Source organism: Vulpes lagopus, chromosome 1 (genome assembly GCF_018345385.1).
Source record: "Vulpes lagopus strain Blue_001 chromosome 1, ASM1834538v1, whole genome shotgun sequence".
NCBI lineage: Eukaryota > Metazoa > Chordata > Mammalia > Carnivora > Canidae > Vulpes > Vulpes lagopus.
Genome location: NC_054824.1, coordinates 151,526,112 through 151,540,030, shown reverse-complemented (window position 1 = coordinate 151,540,030; position 13,919 = coordinate 151,526,112). Strand labels below are relative to the sequence as shown.

Below are 13,919 nucleotides of genomic sequence, written 5' to 3'. Positions count from 1 at the left end.
ATTCTTTAAATGTTTATAGACTTTTTTTTTTTTTTTTTTTTTTACAGATTTTATTTATTTATCCATGAGAGACAGAGAAAGAGAGGCAGAGACACAGGCAGAGGGAGAAGCAGGCTCCATGAAGGGAGCCCAAAGTGGAACTTGATCCCGGGTCCCCAGGATCACGCCCTGGAGTGAAGGCGGCACTAAACCACTGAGCCACCGGGGCTGCCCTAAATATTGATAGATTTTGAATTTTTTTGTCTTCTTAAAGTTTTAATGTTACTTATGTCTATATAATATATCTACATAGTTGAAAATTCAAAAGTTGCAAAAGCACATGTAATGAAAAGTTGAACACACACCACAGGGATCATTAACTTAGCTCCCTCTCCTAAGGCAACCAATGTTACCAGGATCTTAATATATTTCCAGCAATATAATGCATAAGAAGTATATACACACATTTTCCTTTAGGTAACTTCATTCTACATTTATTAATTGCAATTCATCTATCAAGAAAACATGTCCCTTCTCAACATTTATTTGTTCAATCATTTATTTTTGTAGTGTGGACTTACAGAGACTTACAGATATATATTTTATTCTTTGAGTCATGATAGACTAAGGTATAATTATAAATAAGCTTTAATTATTTTGTTATTGAAATTATTCCAGCTTTCACCACTGGGACTTAAGGGTTGGCTCCTGCATCCTACTAATGTACTTCTATTTATTTATCTAACCTTGTTTTTTTACTTTTTTGGCACCTGTAAATTCCTTGGCCTTGTCTTTTATCTTCTTCATCCCAGTGATGAAGTCACTACTTCTCCAAGTAACCTTGGTTCTTTTTATTGAAGAATGATATTTAAAAACTAAGACTCAGGATGCCTGGGTGGCTCAGTGGTTGAGTGTCTGCTTTCAGCTCAGGGCGTGATCCCAGAATCCGGGATTGAGTCCCACATCGGGCTCCCTGCAAGGAGCCTGCTTCTCCCTCTGCCTATGTCTCTGCCTCTCTCTCTCTCTCTGTGTGTGTCTCTCATGAATAAATAAATAAATATTTTTAAAAAATTAAAATCTCTGCACTGTGATAATTAACACCATACTTAATGATAAAAGATGTTTTCTCCATAAGATCAAGAACAAAACCAGGATGTTCACTCCATCACTTCTACTCAACATTATAGTGAGGTCCTAGCCAATATACCGAGGCAAAAAAAAGAAAGAAAATACATACCAGTTGAAAATGAAGTAAAAACTTATTTACAAAAATATAATCACCTATGCAGACTCATCTACCAAAAAAAAAAAAAAAAAGAGAGAGAGAGCTACTAACGCTAATGAGTGAGTTTTGCAAATCTGCAGGACATAAGGTACATATACAAAATCAATTGTATTTCTATATAATCATAGCAGACAATATGAAAATAAAAATTAAAAATACCATTTATACTAGAAGACATAAAACACTTAAAGACAAGTAACAAAATACCGGTAAGACTTGAACACAGAAAATTATGAAACTTTACAGAGAGACATTAAAGAAAAGCTAAATAAATGGAAAGGTATATGATGTTCATGTATCTGAAGCCTCAATCCTGTTCAAATGTCAATTCTGCCCCAAACTGATCCTTAGATTCAACACAGTATCACACAAAATCCCAGCAGATTTTTTGTATAAGACGACAAACTGAGTGCAAAGTCTACAGAGAAATTTATCTGGATAAATTCATCTTATAAAATATCCTCTTAAATCTTAAAGCTTGAAGGCACTTCGGAGATCCTGATTTTGTGTGAGTAAAATGACTTGTCCATTTCCCCATAGGAAGGAAGAAGCAAATCTAGGACATGGATTTCCACACTTCAGTTCTGTGCTCTTCATTACATTCACAATTAAGATTAATTCTTTTTTTTTTACTTAACCTAGGAAGAGATCTAGATTTCCCTTAAGGATACTAGCCTCTCTCTATGTCTTCTCTCTAGTTTTGCCACAATATATTGAAAAGTGGCCAATAATTATGTGATAATAAATCTACAAAAGAGTAAAGCTCCCAAAGAATATTAATAAAATTGTAATTAAAAAAACACCTCATCTTAGAAGTAAATTAACCTCTTATGAAACAGTTACATATTTTAAAGACATATGAGTCCCATAAAAGTGTTTCATTTTCTAAATTATTTCCTAATTTATACTGTCTGAAGAGTAGAATTATAATTGGATTCATTACAAAAGTTACTGGCATCAACATTCCCATAATTCTGTTTCTTAGTGATATAATACAAATCCAGACAGACCCGATCACATTTCCAAAGCCTTTTAGAGACAGACTCAAAACGTGAGGGTGCTATTATAATGCTGCTGTAGTGTCCTTCAAGCATGTAAGGTGGTTAAAACACCAGAGCCTCATCGGACATCCATCCAAGTAAACCTGCAGAAGAGGTCAGCTCCTGATGAATTCTGTTCACAGAAACTTCGTAATTTTTGTGGTTGTGCTTCTTTACGTAAGACACTTAACATCTTTGCTCAGATTAAGTAGCATCTATTTTTATCAATTTTAACAATTGAAACCCATGTCTCCACAATACATCATTTAAAGCTATGTTTTGGCAGCTTCTTCTCCCTGCTTGCTAGCCCCCTCCAAGCCCATTCACCTCAAGGGAGCTGGCCAGTGTCTTACTGTCACTGCTCTGGGCGTGTCGAGCTCCATGGCAGGTCAGAGCTTTCCCTGAGTAATGCCAAACTCCCACTTAACATGGAGAGCCAAAAACTGATGAAGAAATCTTTGTGGTATATTTTAGTCTCCTGACAGGACTGAAGAAAGTACATGTTTTGCCTCCTATTGAAGTTAGCAGTGACACAATTGGGACTCACAGTTGTCTCAAGGAATGTTTTCTCTCCTTCCTTCTCTTCCTCTTTCCCCCCTTTTTTACTGAGTTATCCTTGGTGATGGTATGTAAAAGGGATTTCTGTTTGTGGCTTACAGCTTTGTATGCCAAAGAAAACCTCTGACCATGTATTATTTCTGGGAGATAGAAGAAAACTCTGATCCTTCTCTTTTACAAGGGTCTTTTGTAGTGAACTGATCTATTAAAAATAGCACACAGCCATCATTAGGGTCTAAATAGGGATGCAACCCATAAATAACACCATCACTATTATAAAGTAGATGTCTAGTTTTCTACATGAAATTAATAAACATTTAAAAATGGTTACATGCTTCTCATAAGAGTTGAGAAGGATCCAACATCTACCCCAGTGCTTGGTACATGGTGGGAGTCTAAACTTTGAGAAGTATTTAATATCATACAACTATTTCACAAGAAATGCTTAGAAAACCACCATACTCTCTATTCCCATAACGTAATGCAGAAATTCAGTACTTGTCTTTTTCCTTGTAAGTCATAATGATTTCATTCTATCTTTACTTTAGGGATTAATAAAGAAGGATATTTGGCACAAAACAGACATTTTTTTAAATTTTTTTTTTAAGATTTTATTTATTTATTGAGACACAGAGAGAAAGAGAGAGGCAGAAACACAGGCAGAGGGAGAAGCAGGCTCCATGCAGGGAGCCCGACGTGGGACCCGATCCCAGGCCTCCAGGATCACACCCCAGGCTGCAGGTGGTGCTACGCACTGCGCCATAGGGGCTGCCCAAAACAGACATTTTCTAAATGATGTTGATTATGTATGTTTCTGAGAAAACAGGGAAAACTGGAATAAAATGAAATAGGACTAACTACACAAAAGAACTAAAGATTCTAAGCAATTATGGTATTACATAAAAATTTCATAGTAAAATTTTTACATGAGCATTTAAAAATCAAAATCAGTGAAATCAGTGCCTGTACTAATAATACCTAAAATAGTAGAAATAAAATAGACAAAGATTACAACAAAGGACTAGACACAATAATTTCCTGTCCTAAGGAAAAATTACAGTATTAAACACAAGTAATAAGCAGATTATAATAAAAATAAAGTTATAAAATCAGTAGCATCCATTTTGTGGACATTAAAATTCCATTTCAAATAACAGAGAAACCCCAACTAAGAAAAATATCCATTCCTTTGTTAAATATTAAATACTAAATTGCTTTTAATTCCCTTTCAAGTAAGTTTTGTAGAAATACATTTGTAGAGTTCACTTTAAAATTAAAGACATGAAGATAAGGAAAAACATTCTGATTTCGTTTTGCTAGTTTTCTTAAAGAATAACATAACATCAAGGTTTTTATTTTTTCTCCTAATATTTAGGAAACAATGAGAAGCAAACTAATGTTACTGGGATAAAAGAAAAATCAACTGACCACACTGAGTAACATTTCAACCTGCATTTTGGGAGTCAGAATCATCGATGAATTTTTGGGCTAAGAAGTTCAATATTATATTCAAATATGTAGAATAAAAATGAAGAATATCATTATATCATTAAATTTTATTCACTTAAAAATTTTTTTTTGGCCGTAAATTCATCTTAGACAAAATATATAAGGATTGTTCCATGAAAATAACTTACCTTTTTATCGTATACATCTTGCCAGTTGACTCCAGAGAAGAAACTGTGCCTCATAATTTCTTTTGCATCATCTGGGCCCCCGCCAAGGCTAAGAGACAGAAACAAGAGTGAGAGAACATTAAGAGAGAACATTAAGATATCTATATAAGCCCAAAAGGAAACAAGAAAGTGTCCATGAAATGTAATTCTCTGTGGTATACATAGTTCCTGAGATCAAGAGCTGTACCAATAAAAAGCTTTTACTGTCAGATCTGATTTCCCTAACTTGCTATTAGTAAGAGGTAGCCTCGGGGCGCCTGGCTGGTTCAGTCAGTTGAACACCTGACTCTTGATTTTGACTCAGGTCACAATCTCAGGGTCATGGGATTGAGCCCCACATTGTGCTCTGCACTCAGCGTGAAGTCTGCTGGAGATTCTCTCTCCCTCGCCTCTCCCCCAATTTTCTACCCCTGCATGCATGCTCTCTCTCAAATAAATCTTCAAAAAGGAATAAAAGGGACACCTGGTTGGCTCAGTGGTTGAGCATCTGCCTTCAGCTCAGGTCGTGATCCCTGGGTCCAGGATTGAATCCCACATCAGGCTACTTGCAGGGCGCCTGCTTCCCCCTCTGCCTATGTCTATCCCTCTCTCTCTGTCTCTCATGAATAAATAAATAAAATCTTAAAAAAAAAAAAAAAAAAGAAAAGAAAAAGGAAAAAAAAGGAGTAGCCTCAGGACAATGTGGTACCTGAAAAGAGTACAGGCTTTGGGGACAAAACTGAAACAGGCAACCAGCTCTGGAACTTATGAATATGTGACAATGAACAAGCTGCTTACTCCCAGTGTCTCCACTGTGTGTGTGTGTGTGGGCACAACGATACCAGCCTGGTGGGCCACCATGAGGGTTAGCCGTAACACAGATAAGTGCACCTAGCACAACAAATGGTAGCAATTACCACAGTCAATTCTATAAACCAGATTTTTTTTTCTTAAAAGATTTTATTTATTTATTCATGAGAGACACACAGAGAGAGGCAGAGACACAGGTAGAGAGAGAAGCAGGCTCCTGCAGGGACCCCAATGTGGCATTCCATCCCAGGACCCCGGGATCATGACCCGAGCTGAAGGCATATGCTCAACCATTGAGTCATTCACCTGCCTCTATAAAGCATATTTATTTTGGTTAAGATTCAGATTAAACTGCATCCTTGCTACCATAAATTCCGAAATAACTAAGTAATTAGTTAGAAAAAGCAACTTGTACAGTAATTGTTAATAGATAGAAACGCTAGGGCTATTTTCATACCTCAAATGAATTTCCACAGAAATGACATCACAAATCTAGGAAATACCACTGCTACATAATTTATTATGCAAAGCACAATACACACTATGAATTTAAAGATGTTCCCCCCAGCTTTGCAGGTATTCTTACTTAACAGAGAGTGGGCACAGTGTGAAATTCAGGTGCTTTCTGGCTTCCTAAGCTTCCTATAGTTCATACTAGTTACTACGAAGAAGGAATGAAAAAAGAAAAAAATAACCCACAGAGGGAAGCAAGGAGGGAGTGAAAGAGAGAAGGGAGGAAAAAAAGAATGTGGAAAGAACAAGAAAAAGAAAGGAAAGGAAATCCATTTAAATCTGGATCAATACAGCAAGCTTTCTCTGGTCTTGCTCATGGCTACTAGGGACAGTGTGTGCCCATAAATGTTTAAGAGCCAGCAATCCAGGCAAAATGATGCATGTGCAATATTACATGTGATTATATACTGGTCAATATTACTATAGATTATATAGATATGTTTGTTATAATTTTACAGATAGAAAGGACACAAGGCACAAAATTTATTAAGAATAATAAAATATAGAATGCTCTTTTCTCTAAAGTAGCCAAGTGATGCTCACAGAAAACATTTGTTAATTTTGCTAAACTTGAAAGCCACTAACTTAGGAGGAGCTCCAACACAAATACTGGCTGTTCTTGTCATTTGTGGTGAGAGTGAAACAACAAAGACACACAGTCAGACTTTCCCTGGCTTGTCAGTTATAGGAGTGACTTCTTTGATGAATGGTGAATCATCTTGGAACAGTGGAAGAATAATCTCATTTTGGAGTGTTATTCACAGTGTTATGCATACAGACAAAACAAAGTTTAAAATGTAATCTGTGGGGCACCTGGAGGGGCTCAGTCAGTTAAGTGTCTTATTCAATTTCAGCTCAGGTCATGATCTCCGGATCATGAGCTCTGGGCTGAGCATGGAGCATGCTTAAGGTTCTCTCTCCTCCCTCCCCCTTCACCTCTCTCCCCTGCATTCTCAGTTCTAAAAAACAAACAAACAAACAAACAAACAAAAAAACAGAAATAAAAATGTAATCTGTTATTAAACATCTTCTCTATTAGTTTCTAAAATCTAAACAATCAACAAAACAATAAAGCAAGCCCTGACTTACAAAGTTTGCCAACTTTGGTGATATAAATACTCCCCCATGGCTAATCTCAAGTTAGTAACCTGATGTCACTGACGCAGAAGTGGGAAAAGGTGCACAGAAGCAGGTTGTTACATAGTATTTCTGTACAGACACACGGATAAAAGCAACCTCAAAAACACTGAAAAGAGTAAAATTTAACAAAATTATTAAAGATCGATGAATTGAGTATTTATTACTTTTGTTTTTAATGTACTTCATTTGATTTGTATGTTTATAAAATTTGATTTTTAACAATGACTGTATTAAACAATCAGCTCACAAAATCCTTGAAGTTTAACATCTGGCTTTCATGAGTTGGTACATGCCAACTCCCACACAACACTGGGTAGGAAGAAACACAAATAGGTCACAATAAACAAGCAATACTATAATCCAACAGTGCTAGCTATTATTAGGTATAAGGAATACACGAACTGGGGAAGAATCCAGGATTCCCTGACACACAGTCAGAGGGGAAAATACAACCAACTTATATCTGAGTATCTGTAGTCATGATCCATGGTTCCCACAATCTAGGTCTCCTGTCCTCAGATCATACAGAACGAACCACAGCACTTACAGGGAACTTCTAGACTGGACCAGATGGTACTAGCAGCGTTCGGTGTTGTATGCAGGACTTTCCGACTGGCGGCTCTGTATTTAGTTAACGCCAGCGCTCCACCCCCCTGGCCTGGCTCTTTCTTTCTCTATTCCAAGTTGTATGTGTCCCTCCCTGGCTGGGCTGCAAATTCTTCTGACGGCAGAGACTGGTACTGGATGATCCAAAAAGCATTCTGAGCTTCTACTTAGGAAGCCAGAAAAACAGAGACACCAAAATATGCGCTGAAAAGAATTTAACGTCCCAAAGTATGCATCAAAGTGGTCTGCCTGAGCTCATGGTATTCTCTTACCCTTACGCTATTGTTTTCATTTTGAATGACAAATGAGATGATGGGGGAGGTGGGAGCTGGGCGTAGAGAACCATAATCATTTTGTAAATAGAAGGTTTTAATCCAGCTTCAGTTATTCATTTTATGTCACCCCTCTGTTCTCTAGCAATAGCTTGGCTTTGGACATTGCCAGCATTTAATCTATATTTATCAAATACATAAAAAACTAAAGTATCAGCCATGAGTACTATGCGAGGTCTAAGAATATAATCTTAGACTGCCATTTTAGAAGCTGGGAGAGATTCTTTAACACGAACTTCCTCCAAGTGTGAAACTGTCAAAAATTTCAATGTCAATGACTCCCTAATACACAATTTAAGACTTCAAAATAATATCAAAATATGATTTGCAATAAGATATTTATGTCTAAGAATAGTAAACTCCAATATCAGAATGCCAAACTAAATCCTCAGCTACTATGGGTTCTTCATTATTAGGAACATCATGGAATGTGTATTTTCCTGGTGCTACTGATTGCACTGTGAGGTCATGTTTTCCCCATAAACTGCATAGAGGGACCAAGGAGATTCTAACAGAATGAACATAAAGTAATGGAGAGTAAGAAATAAAGGCAAAATGACAAGTGACCCTTTGGGAGAACTGACAGAAATTCAGTAAAGAGTATCAGAAAAATTCGTCAGTATTTCAAACTTTGAATAGGAAGAATAATGAGATCTGCCATAACACTACCTTATTACACTTCCAAAGACTTCAGGGTCCAGTCCTTTAGTGGCTCTTACTTATCTTTTTTTCTACCTTTTAAATTCTGATGTTTCCCCGGATTCTGTCCTCCGGACTCTTCCCATTGTATAAGTCTGTCCCAACTATTCTCATGGCTCCAGCTGTCTCTGAGACGTCGGTGGGTCCCCAAACCACATAGCCAGCCACTGTGTGTCTACTAAACACTGGCAGGATTTTTGACTGCCAGCTTCACGTTTTCATCCAGGTTTTCTTATAGATCTGACTTGGAACAGCCAAAGTGAGTAGCAGCATCCTTCCCACATGCCTCCTTTGCCTGTGTTCCCTGTCTGTTAATAACACTCCATTCTCCAAACGGGTCACCTGAGTTAGGCATCCCTCCACCCACCACCTCCACTCCTTCCCCTTCCTCACCATTTCTACTTAATTGTTCACAAAATCCGAATGATTGCTCCTTTACCGTGGCCCCTGGAAGGACCCCATCCTTTATCTGGACAATCCCCTGCACATTCTCAAGGGCTCTGCCTACCTGCCCCGGGCCCTTCCGTGTTTTAATTCATCCAAGACAAAGCTGCCAGTTACCTTTCGTAACACAAATCCAATTACACTATTGCTTACTTTTAATAATTCAGTGGCTTTTTATCCCCTTCTGAATAAAGGGTAAATATTTTCTAAGAAGCATAAAGTCGTTGCAACCTACCATTCCAGCTTCCTCTCCCAGTGTTACCCAACTCAGTCTACACTCTAGTCACTGAACTTCTCAAATGGCACGTTCACTTGCAATTCTAGATTCCTTCCCACATCAGTTTCTCTGCATGAACACCTTAGCAGACAACAACCCTTCCCATCACCACCCCCAGCTAATAATTTCAACAGGCCTGAGCATCTGTGAATACCCGTTCTGTGTCCCACATTATTCTATGAACATTGACAGCAGAGCTTCTTTGTCTTGCTTATCCTTACATTCCTGATACTTTAATGCGACATTTGCCCTAAATGAAAACAGCAAATCATTGAAAATACTCGGCCTTTCCTTTAGATTAATCCCAACCTCTACGTGGCCAAACCTTCAGGGGTTGTCCTACACATGGGCCACTATCATTCTAGAAATTTTCCTCATGTTTCCTCAACAATTATCTAGTATCTGCTACGTGTTTCCCCCTCCCTGCCCTGGGGATAGGGGGAGGGGTGGGGAGTCGAGATAGGAAAAGGAATGAGAGACACAGACAGGAGAAAACACAAATATAAGTGTGTTTTACCAGCTCCTTACAGAAGGGGCCATCAAGTTACCTGAAGGAGTCTGGAAAGGATGGCTAAAAATCCATTGCCTTGAAATCCAAGCCAAATATTAGATCCCCAAATCAAGTAGATAAAATGGAAATCCTAGCTCTGTTTAAAGATCACCTATCACCAAGTGCTGTCCCTTACATTACTTGTGAAGTAATCACACTAAATGGAACACGTTTCAAAACTTGAACCAACTATAAAATGGATGCACAGCAAATAAGACACAAGAGAAATACCAAGTAGGCACCAAGAAAGTTGATTACTCTGGTTCCACAGAAATTTGCTGTAGGGTAAATCACTTAACCTCTCCAGGCCTCACTTTTGTCCTCAATCAAATGTAAATGAAAATAAACTCTACCTATCAACTGCAAGGCTACCAAAACAGCAAAAAGCACAAAACAGATGCAAATGCCCTGAAAAAGACAACCTGAAATCACTCTACAAATACTAGGTAAACTCTCCATTACCAGGATCACAAAACACAGTTTTGAGAGGTTCTTCACGAAGCAAAAGGATGGTGTTCTCTTTTATTATGTTTGCTTATTTCTGCCAAAGGTAAAATCACGATCCTCGTGAACTTAGAAGCTAGAAGTATGTGATGGAAACCATCTAGAACAAAACCCACATTTGAGGATTCATTTACTCCTTCCTTCATTAATTCAGTCTGTCAATAAATAGAAAATGGGCAGCAACCAAAAATAGAACTTTGTAAAAACATATTAGGTGAGGGAAGATTTGGCATTAAAATATTGAAATCTATCCTCAAGATGCTTAATAGCTAAGTGATTTTCAGGGCAATGCTGATATGCCTATAAATTGACAGGAAAGGATGGCTCCATACATGTATGTATACACAAACACAGATTATAGGACATTTTTACAGTAATAGTCATTTCATATATGACTTACAAATTGTATGTGTAAATGAATATACAAATATGAACAAAGAATACTACAGTTCGCTAATTAAACAAAGGGCTGTAGGATTCTTTAGGTCACAGTTGTAGCTACAAAAGAAAAACAAGTCTTGTAAAGATATTTTGCCATTAATCCTCTCAGTCACACAGGGAAAAGAGTATCTTCAAATGGCAAACAAAAAAAGTAGTAGGGCATGTTAACACAGGTTGGAACTAGAAGAGAGTAGAGAGCATGGCTATCCTTTTTATTATGCAAATAAGCATAAATATAAAGGCCCAGAGACTGAAAGGAAAGAAAAAGGGGAGGGATACTTCCTATCCCCACAATAGCAGGTATCAGGGCAATTAAGAAATTGTTCGCTCACAATATGGATAAACCCCTCAAAATCCTTATTTGGTAAAATGTGAATAAATTTCCAAGTTAGGAAAGAGTTACAGAAATTTAAAAAATCTTCTCTATAATGCAGTTAAAAATAAGTCAGTATTTCCATGGAAAGATGTCTCCACCAAATACACTGCTCCTTGGAGTTATATTTGAATTAATTTACACATCAGAATCTCTATAACCACATTCATCAGTAACCCATTGAGTGTCATTTGTGGCTTACCGTTTATTTGGATCCTTTATCAAGAGCCCCGAAAGCAATGATTTTGCATCTGAAGAGAGTGTTCGAGGGAATTTAATGTCTTCCATTAGTATTAGTTCAAAAAGCTTCTCATGATCCTGATTGTAGAAAGGTAACCTCCCACACATCATTTCATACATGACGACCCCCAGTCCCCACCAATCCACGGCTCGGCCATAGTCATTGTCTTCTAACACCTAAGAGGGAAACCAGTGAAAAGATTCGTTATTGCACATTAACTTTTAGAGCAGCATTTACAAAACGTACGAATTTTACATCGAAGTGAATCCTAACCTGCAAAGCCTAGGTAGGTTATTCTGATATCTTCACATTTAAACTAGAAAGCATCCCACAAAAGACAAGAATTACATCAGAGATGTGAAGTGTTCAATACATGTCCTGAAGTGGCCAGTGTATGAGAAAGGGGACAGGCCATGCAGCAAATTCCAAGTAAATGACAATGCAGGGTCACATGAAAATTGTTTGCATATTTGTTTTCTCTGAGGCCTACTGAACTTTTCACTCTGGTTCCAATAATGTGGACTTCAAGTAATTCAAGTCATGCTGACTGAGCATACGAGGAACCTTATACTCTCTTGCATGGAGAACTAAGTAACTCCAATCAAACTGTGAAAGACAGAAGTCATGTAGGAGGAGTCCTACAGACAGACGAGTTCAGGGAAAGGCAAACAAGATGATCAAGCTGAAAACTTCTGGAGGCCCCTATGTGTTTAAACTCTTTAAGGAAATAGTCAACAAAGTGGATATAAAGATTTACCATTTGGAGTGTGTCCAAAACTTTAGTACCTCACATAAAATTTCTGTTAAACACAAACAACAAAAATCACGGATGCAGTTTCTCTCTGGTATATGCCCTTAAACTTATTTTCCAAAATACATTCCACGCAAAATAAATTTAGAAAGAAAGAATAGAACAGTATCAGGGTATGTTAGAGCCACTATTCAAATTGAGGCATAATAATTTGCCATTTGTCTCAGGAAAGTGTTGGTTTTTACCTTTTTTATTAGGTATGTTCCTTGTCTAATGCAATTTTTTTCATCTATTTGAATCTATTAATATATTTTTTAAAAGATTTTATTTATTTGAGAGAGAAAGAGGGAGAGCATGCAAGCGGGTATTGAGGCAGAAGAAGAGAGAGAATCTCAAGCAGACTCTCCATTGAGCAGGAAGCCTGACTCGAGGCTCAATCCCAGGACCCCGAGATCATGACCTGAGCCAAAGGCAGACACTTAACTAAATGAGCCACTGAGGTGCCCCAGGGTCTTTCAATATTTTGTTTTAAATTACTGTATCTGAATAACCTTAAACCCTACTTTTATTTGATTCTCTTAGCTTTGGGATAAATAGAGCAAGAAAACCATACCCGTGAAATTTATCAATTAAAAACATCTTATAACTGATTACATAAGAATTTGATACAGAACAAACTAGTGCACATGTTCTAAACTTTCTTGGTTTGAGTTAAGTAAGTTGTTGAAGATTACCCCATGTGACCTTTATTTAAAATTTACCAACAACTTCATAGAATTGTACATGGTATGTTTGACAGTTATACTATGATTACCTATGGATACTACAAAAGGCTTGGTAGACAGTGTATTTATATGCATGGAGAATGTAATTTTGAGAAAAAAACTATGTTACTTAAAGATTAATTCAGCAATATTTTTCAAATGTTATGATGAGAAGATTTTTAATTCAGTTGTATTACAGTTCCAAGACAACACAGGAACTGCATTTGCAAGATATGAACAGGAGTCTAGTTCCTGTGTCTTTTCCGAAAATCTTCTGTAGAGTAACAATCTAAGCAAAATATTTTGGGGAAGAATAACAAATTGTAGTTTTCCCCTTTGGCTAAAAATATTTCAAATTTCTACTCGTTTGAAATGAATAAAGTAAAAACACACAGAAAAGAAGAAATAAGCTAAAGAAGCAGAAAAAATTCAGCTTGTATACTTAACTTCAGTGAAAGGAAATGTTGTACGCATGATTTTTAAATACCAGTGACTTTTGATTATTCAAGTATCTATCTCCTGTCCAATTAGTAGAATGTACTGTTTGTGGGCCTGAATCGAAGAGATCAGGATTTTACCTAATGACAAACAATTTTAAAATCTAAGTAACCTTTTACTGAATTCCTACAACACCAACAAAACAGTGGCACATGCGAAAAAGAGCCAAATGTGGTTTTTAACCTCTTTTTTCATAAAACCATAAAAAGCATAAAAGCTGGATTAACTGCTTCCCGAACCCACATTTCACCAGCCGGGTTCTCATCCCCAGCTGGCAAAACTGGCAATCCTTTATTTTTGTTTAAATACCTGGTTTGCAGCCAGAAGGGAAAGTGAGCACATAAAAAAGGGGTTTTATTTTTGAAGAGAAAAAAGCAACTGAAAAATAAAACTGTATTGTAAAAAAATCTGTTTGATAAAATAAAATATATTTTATTTAGCTTTGTAAAATGACCACTG

The 13,919-nt window shown here is 37.1% G+C and overlaps 1 protein-coding gene across 2 annotated transcripts in view; it reads right to left on the bottom strand.

The window, feature by feature from the left end:
- Window positions 1-13,919, bottom strand: part of AKT3 (AKT serine/threonine kinase 3) — a 313,971-nt gene that overhangs the window by 36,939 nt on the left and 263,113 nt on the right. For both annotated transcript variants that reach the window (XM_041751210.1, XM_041751217.1), the window contains 2 exons: window positions 11,409-11,623; window positions 4,500-4,587 (listed from right to left, as the gene is read on the bottom strand). In XM_041751210.1, the coding sequence (XP_041607144.1) occupies window positions 4,500-4,587; window positions 11,409-11,623 (303 nt within the window). The remainder of the gene's footprint in view (window positions 1-4,499; window positions 4,588-11,408; window positions 11,624-13,919) is intronic.